Here is a 23,160-nt window from a genome sequence, read left to right on the forward strand (position 1 = left end):
ATGAAAATCATAGCAATCTGAGAATTGTGCTAGTTTTGAACAAAGTACATGTTACTCTGAGAGATAGCATTGAAAATTTATGTTGACAGTAGCAGAAAATTGCCATTCATAAGTGCTGGAAGTACAGGTGGGTGGTAAAGCAATATTTCTCTAACTTCAGACTGCTATAAGTAAAAGCTGCAATATCTAATAAAAAGATCATAATGAAATGATATATGGATTTAAAGAAAAAACAAATTCAATTCGTCATGATTTTTTTAGGATGATTTTGAGACTTCTCAAAAATTCTGGAACCTGTCAGTTAACTAGTTGCCTGTCATAAGTAAAGTACTAGTATTTTTTTTTTCCTCCCCTCCAGTATCACCAGATCCTTGCCTGTGTTGTGTAAGCAGGGGACTATGTGTATGTTGTGATTTCATTGGAGAGGCAGCTGTATTGCTGCTGGCTCTCTTTCCACTATATACATACTTCTATGTATGTTACAAAATTTTTGGCTTTGACATTTTTCTTTAGTGGAAAGATTTCAGCAGATCATAATAGATATTTAACTATTCTGGCAGCAGTTCTATGAAGCTGGCTGTATACCAATAAGCAACTAGGACAGCCGTGCATAGCCCATTGAGGAGGGATCCCGAATTCCTTACTTCCATGTGAGAATCTGCCACTAACTCTGTAGCTCTGTAGCAGTTGAATCCAAATACCTAAACTTCACCTATAAGTTCTTTATTTCAACAATGACATAAAATCTAGGGGGAAATTAAGTGTGATAGAGTAGCCATCAGTCTGTCTCTTCTGCTTGCAAGGAATTTTTTCTTTATTTTTAAAGCAAGAATTTTTTGACAATTTTTTGACAGCTGTTCTATATGTTTTGTGGCATTTGTAAATGGAAGCATGCTTACTAGAGTTAAATTTCAGAAAAGGATTTTTTTTTCCTTCAATATCTTACTGAAAATAATGGTTTTCTAAAGATAATAGGAATACAAACCTGGCAGTAGATACTGAATTCAATCACGTTTGCCCTTGCAGGCAGCTTTGTCAGTTACTCTCTTTTATAAATGCACTGAGCTCCATCTTATGGTTAGAAGCTTGCTGATTTCTAGCTTAAACATATTCAACATCACTTTTCCCAAACCATTGTTGTTCCTGAAGTTAAATAATTTTGCATCCTCTTGGTAAAAGGTTAATAAAGCAAACTTAAAGATAGCAGCCTGAAACTGTACTTGATCTTTGTTTGCTGAACTTCATAAGCCAAGCTTATTCAGTCCTTTCTCATAACATACCTCTCCTTTCTTAAGGTCATCTTGGTCTTGCTGCTGTATAGCTGTTCGAGTTCATATTTCTTTTTTTGCAAAACCAATATCCAGCTAATCAACATCTGAGGCTTTTCCTTGCTCAATGATTAATTACTTAATGGAAATCAACTGGGAGCAGAGGAGAAACAAACATCCCTGATGTGTTTTAACAGGAGTAGACTGGCAATTCCTTAGCATGTTTAAGACACGTCCAGTTGTGGGCTCTGAAATTCAATAAAGGTGGGGATCTGTTGTGTAGAGTACAAAGGAAGAATAATAAATGGACATTAGTAATGAAAAGTCTAGAGAATTATAAGGAAACCTGAAAATATTATTGTTCTTTAGTCTAAAAATGTGACAACTTTGGAGCAGAAGGCAAGGGGAGCAGATGCCCACTAGCATCTTACAACATGTGAAAAGCTCCCACAGAGAGACAAGGAGTGAACTTATACCCCATTTCCACTCTTAGCAGGACAGAAAAACATTGTTATGCAGTAGCACAAATACTTCCCCTTCTGTTACTGGAAATATGTTCTAAGTCTGTATTTACCACTCCATGTTATGGATATGTCTGGATAGTAGATCTGTTTTTGCATCATTGTGTGATGATGATAAATGATGGGTGCTGCTTCCTGACTTGAGTTCAGTCAAGAGTTCTCTCCCAGTTGGTGAAACGGAGGCTGCATCTGCCTGCTCCAAGCAGTTCTTGTAGCTGAAGTTGTCACCAGCTTGACAGTCATTCCTGTGAAGTTTGTCAGAACCATATAATCATTATGGTTGGAAAAGTCCTTCAAGATCATCAAGTCCAACCGTAAAAGAGCATAAGTCTGCACATGCTGTTTCTTAAAGATAATTCAGTAGCAAAAGTTATGAAATTCAGTTCACTTGCACTACAAATACTTGCCGTTGCTATAAGAAGTAGGACTACATTATGTTGCTTGATTGTATTTTTCTACTTTATTGTTTGGTGGGTGACAGTTTAGACAGCACTCGATCTTTAAGCAGTTCTGTAAAGTGCAGAGCATAAAGCTGTTTTTCCTTTAGCAGGAGTCAGAAGAACTCTCCTCTGATGAAGAGATGAAAATGGCAGAAATGCGGCCTCCATTGATAGAAACCTCCATGAATCAACCAAAAGTGGTAGCTCTTAGCAATAACAAAAAAGGTTAGATACCATTAAAAAAATGTTGTATGTTTCTGATGATTTCTTGACCCGAAATGGTTATTTTACTAATTAAATTACATAAAAGTAGATTAGAATGAAAGCTCTGGAGCTATTATTTAGCTCCACAAAACTTAAGGTTTTGGCACCTCTAGCTGTCTTACAAAAGGATACAATCCGTTTTGTAGTATACTGTGCCAAAATCATGGCTCACTTGAGGTCCCTCAAATAAATATTTTTTCACATGGCTGTAGTACACACACATGCATATATGTTGTGTAAATGTGCACAGATATAAATGATTTTAAGGATACTGTCTTAAATGACCTGCAAAGCATAACAGTACATTGGATTCCTGTTATGCAAAAGAACATTTTATTTTTCACTTTTCCATTTATAAAAGTATATAGACCTCATCCAGTGATATAGTTCCTTCCAGACTGTTTAGCCTAATAAACAGGTATTTAATAATGATGCTAAAAAGTGGGAACTGTGTATGGGAGAAAAATTACATAACGTAGCATTGGCTTATGCCAAGGAAATGTGGAAAAAAAAGGATCAGGTTAAATTTAGTTATTAGGTGTGGGCTGTTTACACTGAGCAAAGTATTTCAAAAAAATAAGAACTGAATAAGAACTTTGGCCAAAAGTCTTGTCAGTAGACAACTGTAGAAGGTTTGGGAAAGTGATATCTTATACTTTAGTTTCCTGTAATAAATATTACTTAAAACCAAGATATGATTTTTCAACACACGAGCATATATGCAGTGAACATTTTTTTTTAAAAGCATGTGTCTACAGCTAAAGTGACAATTTTTTATTTCAGATGACTTAAAAGATGCTGATTCCTTATCAGATGAAGCTACCCACAATAGCAATCAAAATAACAGCAACTGTTCCTCTCCTTTTCGAATGTCGGATTCAGTTTCCTTAAATACTGATAGTAGCCAAGATGTTTCTCTCTGCTCTCCAGACAAAGAAACGCCTGCAGCTGTTTTATCCAAAATCAGGTTTGTAAGATACTACATGCCAATGAACAAGTGCAAGAGACAAGTATGTTACTTAAATTTTTTTAGTCCCTTTAATTACTTGAACAGTTGTTATTTTAACATATTTAAAATAGGTATTTGATGTAAAATAATGGAATAGTTCTCTCTGAGTTTTGTTGTCCTATCTTTTTAAAATGCAAATGTTAATGTGCAAAACATGGTTCCCTTCTCTTCTGATAATCAGTTTTAATAATTTAATCCTTCTGATACTTTATATGCTTCCAATACATTATTTAAAAATATTGTGTTTTTATTTTCTATTTCTTTTAATTTATCTATTTATTTTTATTTTCTATTTGGATATCAATTTTATCGCCAAAACAAGTTTCTGGGTTTTTTTATACTTACTATAACCATGTACTTGAAGGTTGCGGCTGTCTGTAGCTTTAGTTAACATGTACTGTTTAGTTATAAAGTGCCAATATAAATAAAGTTAAATTGTTAAAACGAAATTAATTTTTAATTTTAAATTATTTGTTAAATTGTAAAAATTCTTCTGGAACTTGGAAGAATCCAACAAACAATATGAGTGATTGTCACTTAGTTTTTTGTGGCTTTTTATCTGTCTTTAATCATTAGTGCTGAATTTAATTAACCTTCTGAAACACGATCTCATAATTAGTGACCTAAAAAAGAATTGTCAAACTGAACCCTCCATAAAATATTTTTATGTTGGTAGTATAGGAAATCATAAACTGGTTGTATACAGATCTCTGTCCTGTATTTTGCACACAGTATGGCTGTGTTGTGTGATAATGACTAATTTTCTAAAACCATTCTTAATACAGGAATATATTATTTTAATTTTGAATTTATTTCAAGAGTTTCTTTTTCTGTGTGTGTGTGTGTGTTTTCTCCAGACAAGAAGATGAAAATTTGAATAGTCTTCTGCAAAATGGAGGTGAATTAAGCATTGCAGTAGAAGAAAAAATAAATATAGAATACGAGGTTACAAATTTGTCTGAATATGAATTAAGCATTGAAGAAAGATTAGGCCTGATAGGAAAAGGTGTTGATCTGAACACTCCTACTGAGAAGTCTCACAAATTAGACCAAATAAACATGAACATCAATAAGCTGACTAGTGAAGAGCCCGTGCCAGTTGCTGTGGAAAGATTAAAACCACAGGAAATAGCATCAGTAAAAAGGTTTTTGAATAACAATGTGAAAGAAGAAAATGAACACTTGGAAAATGGAAATAAATATCCTATAAATAAAGTAAATGGGCATCCTGAGGAAGTAGTAGACTCTCCCATTAGAGAAGTAGTAATGCGCAGCACTATAGTTGAAGGCGATTCTCCTGCTGAGCTGCCTGTTTCAAAAAGCAGTGAAGATCTGTCCCCCCAGAGAAGTGGTCCTATGGTGAAATCGCACAGTATCACCAGTATGGATCCTGGGGCTCTGAAAATCTATGACATTGTCAATGACAATGGACCTCAGCAGCCAAAGGCAGTGGTTAAGTCAGTGTCCAGTAGCACAGATGGAAAAAATATAGCGAGGAGTAAATCTGCTACTCTTCTGTATGATCAGCCTTTGCAAGTTTTTCCTGGATCGTCATCTGATTTAATATTGTCTACGACGACAGTGTTCAAGTTTGACTCAAATCACAACCCCGACAGCGCTAACATGGTGCGAGGGTCAGTGGTGAGCAGTGCCCACGTGTTCTGCGCTCCCCAGAACAACATCCAGTACAGCAACAGCATGACAGCCAAGGATACGCTGTGGCCCCCGAAGGCAGCCCCGCCGGTGGAGCCCGACAGCATGCAGCCTTCGCACCTGCCACGCTCTGACAGCGCAGAGACGCCGGCCTGCGACAAGCATTCGGCCAATATGAATTTCTCCAATCACAACAACATTCGAGCCAGCACCGTGTATAACACCCATCGGCAGGGGGCTGGGAGGCATATGGATATGTGGGCTATTCCACCAAATGAGAGGCTGCCCCCAGGAACAGCCAGGAACACCCTTCAGAGGCAGAGCAGCGTCACCTCTGCAGCTTCCCTAAATGTCACTGATCCTGGACCCTGCCTGCGGGCTCAGCCCCCTGAAGGGGACTACTTAACCTACAGGGATTTGCATTCAATGGGAAGAGCTGCACCCGTCATGTCCGGGCATCAGAAACCTCTTTCTGCCAGGATGTACAGCATTGATGGTGCAAACGTACCCCGACCTCAGAGTGCTCGACCCTCCATGAATGAAATGCCAGAAAGAACTATGTCAGTTAATGACTTTAATTACTCACAGACTAGTCCGTCAAAGAGATCCAACCCGAGGGTTAACTCTGAGCATTCTTTATTAGACCCTCCAGGAAAGAGCAAAGTCCCTCACGACTGGAGGGAACAGGTGTTGCGACACATCAAGGCTAAGAAACTAGAAAAGGTAAAAAAAAAAAAAAACACTTTTTTCTCCCACCTTTCTGTCATCTGGTTAAGTTAAATAATCCCTGTTTTGAATTGCTTTTAATGACCAGTGGAAATATACTTCGGGTCTTGCCTTAAGAAAGATAAATAAAAGTTTGTACTGCATATCTGAGAAATGGTCAAATGGCACACTTTAAATCAGCTTTTCCACCAAAGAGAAAGTTGTTTTCACATTGTATTTGCCAGCTTAGTCCACTTGCCTTAGAATAAATTAAAGGCCATTTCTTTTAGACCAGGTAAATGTTGTTGCTTTTGTAGCAGCATTGTATTTATTTTGCACTAAAATAATCCCTTCTACATCTTGTTTTTTCTGTTCTGCCTTTTTTCTGTTCCTTCATTTTAAGAATAAGGAAAAGAAATTGAGTACAATGTAACTGGAAGCATAGGTTTACAGCTGTGTTGCTGAAGAATGCAAAGAAATGTAATTAACATATATTGGCCTTCAAGCCACTTGTCTTTTGAAGTTGGATGTTTGACAGATTGCTGAATGAATATTTATTGCTGTATGATGAGAACACTTAAAAACCTTGTTCCTTCCAGGAAATCACAGGAGGTTTTGATACAGCTTTATTTGATGATTTTCACCTGATGCAGGTGGGAAAGCATTTGAAGAATTTAATTTGCACAAAAAGAGAGATAGGAAAGGTCGAAGTCACGCAGAAATGATTCACAATGGAGTCCAGCCAAGTAACTGGTATTTGTAATCCATTTGGCAGGATGCAAAGGGACTTGCTTCAGTGAACTAAAACCATTCATTAGGTGGAGGGAAAATGAAAATGGTACATGAGATAATTTGTGAATTGATTTTTTGCAAATATTCAGGAGAAGCAATTTGCTTATCTGTTGCAAAGCATATTTTAGTGTGTGATAGAGAAAATGGTTTCTTTGGATGCCAAGCTGTTCTCTAGTGATTATATATGTAAGCTGTTGGAAAACATGCAGTGAATTCCAGCCTCTTAAATGTAGTGTATAGGGGAGCTTTTTAAGAACAGTATTTTTCATTAGCTTTTCTTTTGAGGTGTGTGAACTTTCAAGCTCAGTATGCAGTTGGCCATAGTGCTGTGTCATCATCCTGCTGAAAGCTTTGGGGGTTGGACGGGATCCGAGCCCAGCTAAAGTGTTGGGATGACACCCGCTTTCTGGTGTCGTAGAGGACTTTGCATCCATACGCTGCCACAAGAGATACCCTCAGCAGAGCTGCCTGCAAATATCCATCGTGTTTGCCTGTGCTAAGTCAGCAGAAATAGTTGTTGGCCCTGACTCTGTCCTTTCCTTACATGTGAATCTTTCTTTTTGTTGTTGTTGAGGATCTCTTGTTTCTCAGATGTGTGCTTGCTTTCCCTTCCAGTTTCACCTGCAATTAAGTGCTCTACTTCTCATCTACTCCTGCTGCTAGAGAACTGCTGAAAGGAGCTCTTTTCAAAACAATCTGCTATCATTTTGCAAATTATCTCCTTCATATTTGGCCTTCACATTGGATAATGTCTTCTGAATTAAAAAAAAAAAAAAAAACTAAAACCTTATTGCTTAAGCCTGCTTTCACATGACTAATAAAAATTCCTGTCAAACTAATTGAATAAAAGCAACAATTGGTTTCCTTGCATGCACACACCTTGCTGCTCAAATATTTAAGAAAGAGCTATCAGAGATGATGTCATAAAACTAATTCCTATTCAGACATCAAATTAATTCATATAAAGTTAAGAAGCACATTCTAATGCATAAATTTTTGTGCACTTACAGCTAGATTCGACTAGTGTCAGTGGCACTGAAGATTCAGGATAAACTGTGTTTTATGTGTTTGGTGGTACAAGCACCCAATGGGACAGAAAGACTTTGCAGTAAAGGGGCCAGCTGCAGGACTGTGGAGCATATAGAAAAATGAGGGGGAAAGGCAAAAGTCAAGTGGTTGTAGTCTTAACCCAGTAACTGTCCCAACTGTATCTTGAGAGAGATTTATTTTTATTTAACAGAATTATTGCAAAATGAGGAGGCTTGAACCAAGTAAGATTGTTAAGTAAGAGCTGCTGCAATATTGACCAGTGGGATTTCTCCTCGGTGAAGGCTGCTGTTCCTTCTCTGCTCCTAAGCAGACGTAGCAGGTTTATGGACAGGGAGATGAAGCCTCTTGCTGAGCGCTTAGCAAGCGCTCTCCAAAGTCAAGGTTGGCTTTTTGGTACCTGAGCTAGAGTCCCTTCTTTGGACTCCATTAATTCTCTCATAAGCTGAAAAATACAGAATATCACCTGACTCCTGGCATTCAAAGAGTGCAAATAAGCCCCCAAATTCTGTCACTAACTGCCGATGTCTAAACTGATGCCATTAGAGGCTGATCTTTCGACCGAGTCCTGATCTGTAGGCAGAACACTTTGCTGCTTTGTAAAAAGCCTTTTTTTGTGGTATGCTAGAGCTTTTAAAACACATTTTTCACCCCTAATGAGTAACTGATTTCTAGCAAGCATATGATTTTGACAAAAAGTGTAGGAGAACATGGCGTGTATATTGGTTAGTCTCTATTAGTTTAGAAGTGAGTTTTCAAGCCTCAAATATCTGAGTTTATTGAATTACTGTTTTGCAGACCATAACACTCCTAAGGCTCTGTAGCAAAGCAGGTTGTTGTTTAGAATTAATATGATATTTAATTGGGAGCTTGGAAAATGCACTTAATTTTTATAAATTGGAGTAAATTTGTAAATTGGAGTATAAAAACCCCTGTTTGTTCTGCACATTCACATTTCTGGAAGTGACTTCTCTGATGCAACAATCTTCAGAAAACTCCTTAAAAATGTCCAGCCTTCGCTGTGCCCATGAAAAGATGCGCAGTGGATACTGTCTGTGTTAAACATCTCAGTTGCTCCCTTCCATCATTTTTAGCTAAAATGGGTAAAGGAGGAGTATTTCTAGATTCATCACTGGGAATATCTTCTTGTGTTGAAGCTGTAAGAAGCTTTGGTTTATGTAATTTCTAGCAGGATTTGTTTTGTGCAGTTCATACTTGTAGGGTACTTCCAATGTAGAAAAGCCCATGCTGAGGCCCTCATAGAGGAGGTAGAAATGGTGTTTTCGGTGCTTTTCGGGTCTACCCTGCTTTTGCACGTGCCACTCCTCATAGGTGGGGAAAAACAGTTTCTATCAAATGTTTGGTGAGAAGGAAACTTAGTATATATACATACTGAGAAAAGAAGGTCTGCATTAAACTAATTTCTATCAAAGCAGGAGATTTTATAAGCCCTGAAATAAAGCTGCTCTCAGGTTTGCATGGAAGGATAAAGTCAGTAAGCGCCTTGAAGCTCACAGAACTAAGTGAAACTTAGTCCCTGGTGGATCTGTTCATGTGCCTGGAAATTGTAGCCAAGTTCTGTGTCCTGTTTGAGGTCAAGCTCAATGCAGAAAGGAGATTGTTGGCTGTGCGTCTGGTGCTCGGATTCCCTTGTGCTGAGGAGTTAAGTTGTCGCTGCTCACTGAACACATCGGGCATTGTTTTCTTATCACCTCTGAAGTGAGTTCCTGTTAGGTGTGGACTTCCCCTAGGGCCCTCCCTAGAGCAGAGGGGATCTTATGGGTTTCTAGGGGTCTTTTTAGTAGAACCGGCTTCTGCAGAGACTTTCAGAGATCGGCTTTTAGCCTTACCATGCACTGCTTGTATTTTTGTCTATCTGGTTGCCCCCAACAGAAAATTTGGAGATATGGGAGGCCCAGAGAAGAGGCTGTTGTACAAAGCCTGTAGGGACCTTGTGTAAGCGGGGAAGGAAGCGGGCGATGGGCTAGTGCTACAGGGCTCTGAGAAGCCTCAAGGAGAAGGGGCTTCAGCAGTTTCACCTGGGTGTTTTGTACCGAAATGCAGACTGAACCGTCCCTAGAAAGGGTCTGCGGACGATTTTTCCCTCCGCCTCTGCTGTGAGGGGAAAAGCTGCTAGAAGCTCACCTAGAGGCTTGGGAACTTGCCGAACTGAGTGGGATCATCCGAGGGGAGGAGGAAGCCTCTCCCTTGGGATGTAGCAGGCGCTGCCTGGGGGAGGGCCTGGGCCAGGAAGAGACTGTTGTTTGAGGGGTTTTTCAGTGACTGCTACCAGGGCGCCTGCAAGCTATGGACAGGCAGAGGCCATTCATTAACTTGCTTGATAAACTAGTTCTAATTTCACAGGATAAAGCTAGTTTGAGAGTACAGACGTCTGCTGGCTGACTAGTGAGGGGTTTAGAAATGAGAATTGTGTATGGGGTTAACAGACAATCTCAAAAATGCATTTCTTCATGTAAGAGTTGTTGAGATGCCTTAGTCAAATGTTTTGATTTTTTCTTTGCTCGAAATTTATAAAAACAAAACACTCTGGACTTGCTGGGTTTTGATGCTCTGTTGTGTATCTTTCAATATCAATATACCCCTGTCACTGTGGTCTTGTCACTGTTCTCAGATAGGTCTCCTTCCTATGTCGGGGGACGTAGAGGGTTTTCCTGTACTCATGTCCTGTCTTTTTGTAGAGGAATGGTTAGAGAGCCGCGGACATGGCTGCCCAGCAGGCCTGCTCAATTCCAGCCTTCAGGTTTCAGTGAAAGAACAAAGGGACTGCTAACTAGGAGATAAGAAAGTAGACCAAGGTCAGAGGGAATAAAAGAGCTGTTGAACTAAAAGGATGAGCTAAACAAGTAAGGGGGGCTGTAAGGGTCTGAGTTAGATCATTGTCTACCAATTAGGAGCCTGTGTAATTACATCACTAATTGTTAAGAATCATATAAATGTACTGCATGAAAAGCTAATAAACGAAGTCAGTTCCAGCTTCTATGAAGTTGATGTCTGGCATTCCTGACCCGCTCCAAGCTGCAACATCTTTTGATTTTGCTTTTCCTTACCATTACAAAAGTCAATGGTGGCAAGATAGCAATGTGCCTACTGCTCCCCTTTCTAGTATCTTCACTAATATTGCAGAATGTGGGAGCTCAAAACCAATCATAGAAGCATAGAATGCTTAAGGTTGGAAGGGACCTCTAGAGATCATCTAGTCCAACCCCCCTGCACACGCAGGGTCACCTAGAGCACGTGGCACAGGACTGCATCCAAGCGGGTTTGAAGATCTCCAGAGAAGGAGACTCCACAACCTCTCTGGGCAGCCTGTTCCAGTGCTCTGTCACCCTCACTGTTAATTTTTTTTTTTTTTTCCTGAAGTTCCTGTGGAACTTTTGGTGTTTCAGTTTCTGTCCATTTCCTCTAGTTCTGTCGGTGGCCACCAGTGAAAAGAGGCCAGCACCATTCTCTTCACTGCCTCCCTTGAGGGACTTATAGACACTGATTAGATCTCTCTCAGCCTTCTCTTCTCCAGGCTGAACAGGCCCAGCTCTCTCAGCCTCTCCTCACAGGGCAGATGTTCCAGGCCCCTGATCATCCTTGTGGCCCTGTGCTGGACTCTCTCCAGCAGCTCCACATCCCTCTTGTACTGTGGGGCCCAGAACTGGACACAATACTCCAGATGCGGCCTCACCAGGGCAGGATCACCTCCCTCAACAAAAACCAAGTCAATGACACATCTGTCCTCAAGCGTAGGCACTGTTTTAGTGCCTGCAGTCACCGGAATGGCCTCTGAGGAGGCCTCTGTTTTAATGACACCTGCTGACACTTTCTTGAATGGAGTGTTACTGAAATGCATGGTAGATATTGACAATGTTGTATTTAAAAAAAAAAAAAAAAAAAAGAAAAAGAAAAAAACCCGGTTAACGCCCCAAATTCCTGTATCATTTTTTTTATTTGTACTGTACAAGTAGTAGTAGGGAAAAATGAGGCAAAATGGTGAAAATAAATGGAGCAGTTTTCCACAGCTGTGCATCTTGACCGTCAACTTCTGCCAACATCTCTGATATGTTGGAAATCCAGTGAAAACCTAGAAATTTGGATAAGCCGCGCACCTATGTTGTTTGTTCCAGACACACATACGTGCAAATGGCTTTATTACCTGTAACTCTCTATGTAAGCTGCTGGTCGCATGCCGACTTACAATAAATACAGGTACCTGAGGGTCACTGGGTTACTTTCCCCCCCACAGGGGCACTCTTCCGTGTTTGCATGGTATTTATCTTGCATGGCAATGGGATATGTGTGTATTAGTGTCTGTATAACACGTCTCGTGGTTTATGCATGATGCACTAATCTCTGTTAAATCTGTCCCCTCTCTATTCAGAGCATGCTGTCTAGGTCCTTTAATTCCACTTTGGCTGTGATTAGCAGCTTTGCCCCTTGCAGCTCTAGGGATCTGCATGGCAGCCAGGGTAGTGTTGCGGACGGAAGAGCTGCTGCTGTGCACATTGCTCGAGTGAGTACCCGCTGGGGTTGCCGCAGCGCAAGCACGGGCACCACGATGTCCCTCGCGTGCAGGCAGTGTTTCCTATAAAGACTAGAACTGGGCTGGACGTTTTTCATAGGCCCCAAGTACTTTTAACTGACTTACCTTGCTGCAAAACTTTTCAATTTAATGCCACAAAATAGTTTGCTAATTGACTCTTGTGTATGGTTGAACATATAAAAAAAGTGTGGTTATGACCTCCTGCGTATTGTGAAAAAAAGAGAGTATTACTCCAAATTTAACCTAGGTTGATACAGGTTTGAACAAAAATGTTACTACATTTTTTTTTTTTCCCCCACAATCAAATTCTGATGGTGTAACCTATATTGTAAGATACTTTGGACATTCAATTAAATATTTTGATTTGTAAGAAAATATTAGGAAACAATTCTTTAATCCTAAGTATTCTGAGTGATATTACAGTATCCATAGCGAGCAGCATAAATGTCAATGGAAGACTTCCCATTCAAGAATCTGCAGGGTTACCTGAAGTCTTTAACATCTACTAGTTTTTTTAACCATGTGTTGGTGATCAAAGGCCCTTTTCAGTTACAAATTTATGTATGTATGTCCAACAACATTTCATGGGTGCCAGGTCTTGGCTGACAAGATTTACATTTTCTGCATTAAAAAATGGTAATCTTTCATATAAGAGAAAGAACAATAAAGTCCTTTAAATGTTTTTATTATTGCCTTTTTTTTTTTTTTAAAAAAAGAACTTTTTAGTTTTTTGACAGTTAAGGCATTCTTTACTTATTCATTCCGTTCGCAGCATCCCCAGGCTTGTGCTCCAGGAGAGCGCTGCCCAGATGAGGTATTCCTCTTGGGACAGCAGCATTACTTGTCTGCCACCCTCAGCCTCAAAGATCTTCCCCAGGACAACATGAAGAAAGTAGCTGTGCAGGTAACGAGCTCCATGATGCCACCCATGGCCTACATTGCTGCTTACAGCAGCTGTTTCTGTAAGACAGGGCTTATTTAAAATATAAAACTGGATTTGACCCTTTCAACCAGTATTTAAGGTGGCATAACGGAAACGGGACTTTCTCTTTTTGGAGAACGAAGTTGTGAACGATATGTGTGAGGAGTGGTTTTCCTCAGCAGGGCTTTGAAAGAAAAAGTTTACAGCATAAAACATTACCATGAGTGGAAATTGGAATATGGCAAATGGTTTTAGGAAAGCAAATCAAAAGTAATGAAACCTTTTTAAAAATAGAACTTTAAATTAATTGTGATAAAAATCCTGTGATAAGCTACACTTGGTAGGATGACATTTTGTATGGATTTTTAAGGACCACACATTCAGGACTTATTGCTGTAAAAATAAATAGGTGTTTGTAATTTGTTATGGTGCAGCATTAGATTTTTTTTTTAACATTTATTAACTTCAATTGCATTTCTGCAACCATTTTGCATACTGGGAAATTGTGTAGTTCTTGATGTGTGGCCTGTATAAAATGTCCGTGTTTTCTTTCAGATAAGGCAATGGAAAATCTTGTAGTTTTAATGCATCTGATTTGTAAACCAGATCAGAAAAAATATTTCCAACCTCACTCCTATTTTTCAGAATTACTTTGATATAGAAACTCATATTAACAAAGTAGGTTGCGATATATCTGTTCACATAGCAGGGTTAGAAGTTGAAATTTGCACATACATTTCAGTTTTTATCATATTTAAAATTAGGGTATTTTATTATCTTTTTATCCTATAACTAGTGAGATAATGGTGGTAGGCAAGAAATGTGTAAGTCAGGATGCTGGTGTTTTTGGAACGTGGGAATTGTGCAGACAGATGTGGAGCTGTTTGAACTGGTTAGTGCAAGACGCCCTTGGGTGCACAGGAAAGGAGCTGCCCATCTCAGCCCAGAGCTCTGGGACACACAGAGATGTGGAGACATCTGTAAGAAGTGCTGCTGGCAGCACCGTTCTTAGCGATATCATTTGAATGCCCTGGATGTCTCTACAATTGTGAATTTTACTTCTGTTTTGCTGTCAGTGTAGCAAATCCTAACAAAATAACAACATATCTTGGAAATATCCTTATTAAGATTTTTACATTAACATCTTGAACTTCTTTATGCATTTACTCAGAAAGTTTTCTTGTGGTCACCCAAAGATGCTCCATCAGCATGTAATTTTTGTTCATTAGCTGTGTGGGATTTTAGTTACATATAATCTACTGGAATTGTTACAAAAACTTCTGAAAAATCACGCACTAGAAGTGAAAGCTATAATTACATCAACTCAGTAGCAATGCTGTCAGCTGTACTGCCAGGAGAGGGGAAAAAAAAGAAAAGATTGAGGTAACTCAATTCAACCTATGCTAAAAGCAGAGAAATTAGTCTAGTCTGTTCTAGCAGATTAGTGCTCAGATTTTTCAGATGTATCTTGGGAGGTCACAACTGATGACTGTAATGAAAATTGAGTGCAATGGAACATGCTCCAGAACAGTAATTTTAGCAATGCTCCTAAAATTAAAAGCAGTTGAGCATGAGTATTGAAATAATTAAGAAAGAATTTAGACTTGCTACTCATAAAATGTGGTTTAAGAGTATTCATGTTTTATTCAGGTACCTTTGACAAATGGACAAATGTGCCAGCCTCAAAGACCACAGGCCAACTACAGCCAAGTCCATCACCTCCCTCCTCAAGCATCGGTAGTGAGACATCCATCTAGAGAGCAGTTGATTGATTATCTGATGTTGAAGGTTGCCCACCAGCCTCCCTATGTACCGTCCCAGTGTTCTCCTAGACAGAGCCATGAAATGGTCAAGCAAGAGGTAAGGGAACAGGCAACCTGAATGCACGACTTGTCTGTCAGTAGCAGTGAACGATTCCTTTGGGTTTTGTTCGTTACTGCTGCTCTGCAGACGGTGACTGAATTTGTTTAGGAATTGAACTCCCGCAGCAGACAGTTCTACCTCAGTCCGCTTCTGCTGTTGGAAGCGCACTCCTCCTGGTTTTGAGCTCTTCTCCTGTTCACGTGCATGCCGTGAGATGTAAACGTGGTGTGTTCTTTTCCTCAGAACGTACCAGAAATCTTTGCTTCCGTGTCTTTCTTGAGATAGGAAGTGCTTCTCCACTACATTTATTGATAACCAACTCAGTATTTATGTAATAACTGGGGGAAAAAAAAAGCAAAGTAGCAATACAGTGCAGAGTATTTTACATCTATTCAGTGCTATCCAGAATGACTCAGTAACCTGCGAACATAGTAGTGTGCAACCCTAGACAAAAGCCAGGATTGAAAATGTCTGGTGCATACCTGAAAATTCTCAGTTTTGTCTGTGGCAAATTCACATACCTCTTAATGGTCCTTTCACCGTGTGCACTGTTCTTTCAGTTCTTAGAGATGGGCTGTTTCCTCTGCAATACTCTTATCCGTACAAAATTTTGAGCTCTTTGTTTTCATTGTGTAATAGAATGAGAGTCTCCAAGTTTTGTGCAAAATAAGTAATAGGCCACTCTTCGGGCAAGAGCAGAGGGGGATGTTAGCTATGTGGGACTCCTGTGAAACAGAGGCCAGATTTGATAAAAATTAATCTGGAAGGAACAAGGAAAGAGAACAAGTTCGGCATAATTTTCTTTTAAAAAGTTTTTCTTCATCTGAATTACTAATAGCTACATCAGCTTCAGGTGCAAGTTTTCACCAGTGTTTCTAACTTTGGTTGTAACATTCAGATTCGAGTGAGAATTGACAAGGATCCTGAGCTTGGATTTAGTGTATCAGGAGGAGTTGGCGGCAGAGGGAATCCGTTCAGACCTGAAGATGATGTGAGTATTTTATACTAATGCATCTTTTTAAAATCATGCTGATCAGCAAATGTTTTCAGTGTTTTAAAACACAACAAAAACCCAACTCCAGGAGCTGGTAGGAGAGAAGTCAGGATAACTACAGCAAACCAAGAGGGTAGGTGAGCATTGCGGCCATGTGACAGTCCAGACAATGACTCTCTGTGGCTTTTTTTTTTTTTTTTTAATAGTCTTACAAATACCAGGCAACAGATTCAAGATAAGTGAATTATGGGGTTTATAATTAGGAAGTCTCTAAAAGAAAGTATGATTTAGCTTACAACCTTATTTCCAGGGGTTCTGGACTTAATGTCAAAAACAGATGCAGTCACAAAAGCAAACAGATCTGTAAAGTAGTATTGCATGTTCTTTTACTTGAAATGGAAAATTGAAATAATGCTTTGAATTATCAGTTTTATGCTAACATACTATTTGTAAAGTAAATTGTCCAAATATTTTCTACTTGTTTTTCAAGGGTATATTTGTAACAAGAGTGCAACCCAAAGGACCAGCATCTAAGCTATTGCAGCCTGGAGATAAAATAATTCAGGTACTGTCATCATCTAATTAAATAGCCTGTGTAATTTTACCAGTTCACTTCTTGGTTTGTCTTTTTTTTCCACAAGAGCAGAACGCTTAAGTTTGCCATAGATGGCCGATATCTTTTCTGTGAGCGTTTTTGTATGCTGTGATGATGCTTTCAGTTTCCCTCCCAGTAACATCAGGATAGATGCTAAAGCCTGAAACATTCATCAGTCCTGTGGAAGCAGGAGCAGCAGTACACTCAGTGCTGTAGCCACCCTTGGAGTTGGAGACTTGCAGAGCTTGCGATAAAATTATTCGCCACATTCCCAGTCAGAAAATGTTTAGAGAGTTGGACTTGCTGCATTTCAGCTTCTCTCAAAATAATTAATATCTCAAATTACAACCTGGCATGAACAGTTTTTAAAACAAAGGCAGACTGAAAACACAGTATAATCCCTGCAACAAGTCAGCTAGTATGCCAAGAAAATAAACTAAGATCAAGTTTTTCCCAACTAAAATATTGCGTATTTCAGGCTAATTAAAATAACTAACTCTGTATGTGTTTGTTCTTTCTCATTAGCGGAATGAGAAAGGCAGCTTCAGGTCCTAGTTCTCTTACTGGGGTAGCCCTCCAGAGGGGAGAAACTTCCAGACCTCCCCACAGTAACAGGAATTAAACAGAAGTTATTTCCACAAGTATTTAGTGCCTTTGGGGCAAATTTGTTCCAGGGTTAACAGAATAGTCTCATTTCTTGTATAATCAATACTACTACATCAGTAATAATACTCATCTACTAAAAAAACTACTACCATCTACTTATCAATAACATCATAATATGCAAATCTGCAGTATTTTATTGCCTACATTCATTACAAGTTACTTTAATCATAGTTTAAGTTCCAATAAACTACCATAAAATATTGAAACTGCTACTTTCAATTTTTTTTAGGCTAATGGCTACAACTTCATCAATATTGATCATGGACAAGCAGTATCTTTGCTAAAGACTTTCCAGAATGCAGTGGAGCTCATCATTGTGCGAGAGGTTTCTTCATAAATACTGTGGATATGGAGAAAAAGCCAACAAGGTTCATCGGAGGACTTATGGGGAACTGAATATTTTGACTATTTTTATATATGAAAGGGACTTGAACTATGATCAAAATTTGTACAGGAGATGAAATATTGAACTTGTGGTTAAAGGGGGGAAAAAAACACTGTATAGAACGTATGGGAAATCATTTTGGAAATGCATATGGTGAATAAACTTGTTTTTAAGCATTATAGCAATCTAAGGATCACTCCTCCAAGAACAAACCTGTGTTGTTTTTTTGTACAGATAGTAGGTTTATTTTTGGATAATTCATACACATTACTAAACTTTGTGCAAGGCTTTGAGAAGTCTGAGGTTGTAGCCCATGGACAGATGGCAGGGCTGTCTGTCCTGTAGCTCTTTATTGCCTTTCTTTTTATTCACCAGATATTAATGTGTTAGCAAAACCACTTGTGTAGATGTGGACAGGAGATATGAAACGTTGGCTTTGCTATGTGCATGTTGTCCAGATGAACGGGTAGATGGAAGGTGGTGCTGGTTGGACAGAATAAAGGCTGGGTGAAACAACTATTTGCTGTCTAAATCTGGAATCAAGAGTGATGAGAAATTGTGTACTTTTGACTTGTATGTCTACCAATAGAAAATGCAATAATAGCTTACAATGTTTTTAGGAAGACTATAATTAAAAATTTATGATCTTCTACAGGATTTGTTCTTAAGGTAGTCATTGAATATTCATTTGCCACATGCGATTGAAGTTTAGTTGGGTTTTTTTTGCATACATGATTTTTTCAACTGTACTGTGGAAATGCGCCCGGAGGTTTTTCTCTGCTGTGGAAATCCCCGATTTTGTGCAAAAGGTGATGCTTTTATCTTTATAAAAGTACTCCATTTTAATCTTATAGACTTTAAAAATGAAACTGAAATGGCCAGTTTTTAAGATTGTTGCCTGTAACATACACCTGAAAACACCAAGTGAATGAGGCAAGGAGGGTTATGAAGCTGCTGGTTTTGCTTGGCCTTTGCATGAGCTTGTGTGTGTCAGAGGAGCGCGTGTGCATGGAGCCGGGTGAGCAAAGCGAGCAGGCGAAACGTGGAGTGGGGAGCGTGAGAGCAGGGCGTCTCTGCAACCCCCCAGCTCTAACGAGGCCTCTTCTAAGGGCTCTTCCTACAGGTAACTTGAAATGTGAACTTGACACTTCAGAGTCATTAAAGGGTTTCTAACTGTATTAATATAATAGTGATTTACCACAGGCTACCTTTGTTCCTTATTACTGTGTAAAATATCCAATTATGCTTTTATTAACTTTATTTACCAGGAACATTAACTTTATTTTTCTCTTTCTCCTTTTTAATTGAATAGAGACTGCATTGTCTGCAGTGATAATTAATGCACGGTTGTTATGGACCGGGGAAAAGTGCCATAGAAGACCAATAACTGTTTTTAAATCAGGGTTAATGATTAACCTGTCATTGGAGCAATATTTAATTATTGCAGTTCTTTTTTTTTATTACAAATAAGTTGGTAGCTCAAAATTTAGGTAAAGTTGCTTTTTTTCAACACACGTGTACAAAAATAAATGCTTTTAATAAAGCTAGCAAAAAACACCAGCCTCCTTTAGTGTGGGGAAAATGAGCTGGAAGAGAAAGGAATTCTCCATAGCTAGCGGCAAAGAACCAGGCAGTACTTTTTAAGTAAGTGAACTCCAATATTATTGCACTTCTTTCAAAGATGTTAACTATTGCTTATTGTACTGTGTATAGTTCTAATTTCAATTGAAACCCTTTAACAATTCTTTGTATATTTTAATTCTTTTTAGTTGATTTTTCAGTAATATTTACATAGGAAATGATTTTTTTGATATATTTTCTGTTCGCCATTAATCTCTAAAGAAAAGAATGACAAACATAGCTATATAATGGCAGGCTTCAGTATTCCCCTTCTAAGATGTCTTTAGTTTATATTTTTTTAATTGAAAATGCAAAATGTTCACTTTGCATTTTCATTACTTCTGATCGTGTTATTTTTATCACACGCTGCCTTGTAAAGGGAATGCATTCAGGCAAGTCCTGAATTAACTTGCTCTTATTCATAACCTGTATCTTGGGGAAGAGGAAAGTTGTAAAGGCAGAACTGATTCTTTACTGATCTTGGGTGGACTTTAGATACATTTTGCAGTATGTTTTAAAAATATCCCTGAGGATTTACACTGTATTCTACTTTAATGTTAACAAAAGTTGTAAACTATATTGTGTCACTTAGTTTGCAGAGTTGTGTATCACGGGAAAATGATACCAAAAACCGTTTGGCTACGGTAGAAGTGTAGAAGAGATTTATAACAAGGAGTTTATACCACTTCTTGTGGAAATACTTGGCCAAAGTTTGTCTTCACTAAATTAGCAAATTAACCATCAAATAAAACATTGATTATGCTGATTTTACTCACAAAACCTTGGAGTTTGTAATGGGTTGAAATGTGTGTGTTCCTTCAGTGTCTGTGTGTAAAGGTAAATCAATAAATGTCAATCTAGACAATTCTGCAGAGCCTGGGAGGAAGAGGTCTCCTCGAGTGGTCCAGCCACGACTGTGCTGGAGGAGAAACCATATCAGCACTTTCCATTTTGAATGCATTTTAACCTACATTTGGAATAGAATAAAATCCATCAGCAGCATAAGTTACTCGGTATGGCAATGAGTTGATGCAATCTCTGTTAATTTTTTTGATTCTTACTAGTTCATTAAAGAATCAGTTCAACTGATACAGTGAGAAGATGGAATCTCCCACATATTTATTGTGTAAATATTTTTCTGAGTTTCTTTTTTGGACTGGAGTTAAAAAAATGTGTATATACTTGAAAGCATTCTATGAACACAAACATAGCAATAAGCAACACAGTTAAACCTTTATGATTTTTGGTTTTGTTTAGAAATATTCCCGAAATATTCCCTTGTCAACAGCTATGAAATGTTTTTATTGATCAGCATTTACTCAACATTCCAAATTTTTGTATATAATTAGACTGTTTCTGAGTAACACATGGAGAATAGATAATAAACTAATGCTCTTTAAAGTCGTGTGCAACTGATTTATTTAACCTGCAGGAAATTCTCCATAACACCATTCTGTTTTCCCGTGGTTTCTGCAGCACCTTACCTTCTAAGTATCTGTTGGTAAAAGGTCACTCATGTTTCCTGACTCCCTGCATCGTGCTGCCTGGAGGTCAGCCCCAGTGGGCTGCTTTGCAGGGCTTGTTTATTCAGAAGTGTATTGGAATATAAGAGCCCTAGGCTAAGGCATTAGACTTCAGGCTAAGGATTTGCATAAAGGATTAAAATGCTGTATTGCTTTGGCTCTGCTCTGTGCGGCTCTCATCATTCTGTTTCTTCTTTACTGAGGGAACAGAAGCGAGGATGGGAGGAGACTTGCTGCTGTGCAAAATAATTGGGAAACCTGTTTTTAGTTTTTTAAGTGATCATATAAAAGTGCTCTTGGTTCGCTTGTTGGATTGTTTGTAGGGCCAGTGTGTATTCAAATAATCCCAGAAAGCTCTGGGAAGTTAGCGGACTTCCTAAGAAGATACATTTGTCAGATGCAAATCTAGTTGTCTCAATAGCTGAGAAGACGTGACTAAGTTAAGCAGCAGGGTAGAAGTGTCTTAGGAATGCTCTAATGAGAGGGTTCAATAGTCATGTGGTAAAGCAAAGAGCTGGGCACAAAATCTAGAGAAAGGTAATGCAGATGTACCCTCAGTTTTCTTGGAAACCACCTGCCAGTGTGTTAATGCAAATAAACTGTACTGGACAGTCTCCTTGTTTTTACTATGTGCATCTGGCCTCGCAGCCTGACCAAGGTGCTGCACGAGTTTTCTCTTGGGGCGCCCGTGTCGGGGAGAGCGTATTTGCTGTTCCAGCCCCAGTGACCCTGAGCACCGAGGCCCTCCTGTGCTTGGCTTCTTGGAGGGAATCCCCCTCTCCCGCCCCTTCGTTTTGCCCTTCTGGCCTCCTTTGGGATATTTGTCTTTTCTGCATCCAACAGCATTTATGCTTTTGAGTTTCAGGGCTGTTTGTAGGTGTGCCTCATTCCTGTGCACCTCAGCCTTTCATCTATGCCCTGCTACTAGTTTCCATTAGTTAGCACTTTACCTTTCCATCGGGCACCTAAGGCTGCATCAAGCTTAGATGGATCCTATAGGCTGGATTCAACTTGTGCTTTTCTGACTGGATGCACTTTCTCCAAGAGAATATGTATTTTGGCATGTTCTTACCATTGACTTGGATTAAATCAGATTGCAGAAGGTGCCTGGAAGATTCTGTTGCAGCATTTGTGAGTCTCGCTTGAAACTGGACTCTCACTATGCCATACACCAAAGAGGCAGTAGGAGATTGTTCCCGTCTCAGTTGACACTATATGACAAACAAGTAGCCAAAAATATGCAAGAGAAGAGCTTGGTGCAGCTGGGCCTGCAGTGGTCCGGAGATGGCCAAGAATGGCTCCGTATGCAAGTGTGAATTACTGGAATTACACAGCTTTTTTTAGCATGTTCGAAACTTTGGGACAGCAAGAATTACATTATCTGCACCAACAGTAGTTTAAACATCTATATTTCAGCTGCCTAACAGGAAGAGGAATAGGGCTCTGCACTCACTACGGTTGTGAGATACACGAGTGGATACTGCAAATCACTTAGCTATTCATGTTCCTCACTAGCAAAATGCTAACAATATTCACTTTCATTTGTGAGACTGGTAAAAATACTGATTTGGATAAACTTCTTAAGGAACATCTGTTAATAGTGGAGCTGGTAGCAGATGCTCTACAGTGAATTTTTTGCTCAATTGTTGACTTTGATTTGCAAAAAGGTTTTTGGGGGGAAGGGAAGTGTTGGAACCAGCGCAGGACAACTGCACAGGCTCTCAGCATCACCTTACACGGACCCGTTTTTACTTCTGTCAGGGCTCCCTTTAGCCCAGCCCTATGTTTGACCATCAGAGGGACTAGGCTATCCTGGGTCAATCTCAAAAATTTAAAACATATACTGCTCTTGCCAATTTTTCGTTTTTTGTAGCTGGCGTTTCAGCGTTTGGTTCATATGTTCCACTATGTCATGGTCCTCAGGATGCAATGGTATGGTGAAAAAACAATCTTTTAAATCAATTATTAAGTATTCCCCTAAGCTCTGTCCAAGGATACAAGTCAGAGTACGGCTCCCAGTCCTCCATCGGTGGGGGGGGACGCCGTAGTCTGAGTTATTCCTGGCTTTCCCGCTTTGAAATTCTGCACTTTCTTGTTGTGCTTATTTAGCCCTCTCTGCTGATATATATTACACAATAAAGATCTAAAGACCACAGACACAAACAGCACAAACACAGTTTCTATCCAGAGCAACGACCTCACGTAGCTGTGCGCTCCACTAGTGAGTTCCACTGGTTGTCGGCAGGATACTGAGACTGAACATTCTCTCGAGTTAGCAGATTAGAGGGTTGCTGACAGGCTCCTAACTCGGCGGGCGTCCCCGCAGAGACAACGTGGGTCTCAG

At 39.3% G+C, this 23,160-nt stretch overlaps 1 protein-coding gene across 3 annotated transcripts in view; it reads left to right on the plus strand.

Moving 5' to 3' along the window:
* Positions 1-18,296, plus strand: part of LOC104575698 (erbin) — a 77,671-nt gene extending 59,375 nt beyond the window's left edge. Inside the window, exons 18-26 of one of the 3 annotated variants that reach the window (XM_088529888.1) lie at positions 2,340-2,454; positions 3,277-3,460; positions 4,360-5,878; positions 12,087-12,218; positions 13,021-13,152; positions 14,821-15,030; positions 15,932-16,024; positions 16,518-16,592; positions 17,518-18,296. In XM_088529888.1, coding sequence (XP_088386014.1) covers positions 2,340-2,454; positions 3,277-3,460; positions 4,360-5,878; positions 12,087-12,218; positions 13,021-13,152; positions 14,821-15,030; positions 15,932-16,024; positions 16,518-16,592; positions 17,518-17,625 — 2,568 coding nt within the window. In that variant the 3' untranslated portion in view covers positions 17,626-18,296. The remainder of the gene's footprint in view (positions 1-2,339; positions 2,455-3,276; positions 3,461-4,359; positions 5,879-12,086; positions 12,219-13,020; positions 13,153-14,820; positions 15,031-15,931; positions 16,025-16,517; positions 16,593-17,517) is intronic. The other 2 variants (XM_088529891.1, XM_088529892.1) reach the window with 2 other exon arrangements.
* Positions 18,297-23,160: the final 4,864 nt, after the last annotated feature.

Source organism: Tinamus guttatus, unplaced genomic scaffold, assembly GCF_059628265.1.
Source record: "Tinamus guttatus ecotype Peru unplaced genomic scaffold, ASM5962826v1 Tinamus_guttatus_pri_ptg000355l, whole genome shotgun sequence".
In the NCBI taxonomy this organism is placed as follows: domain Eukaryota; kingdom Metazoa; phylum Chordata; class Aves; order Tinamiformes; family Tinamidae; genus Tinamus; species Tinamus guttatus.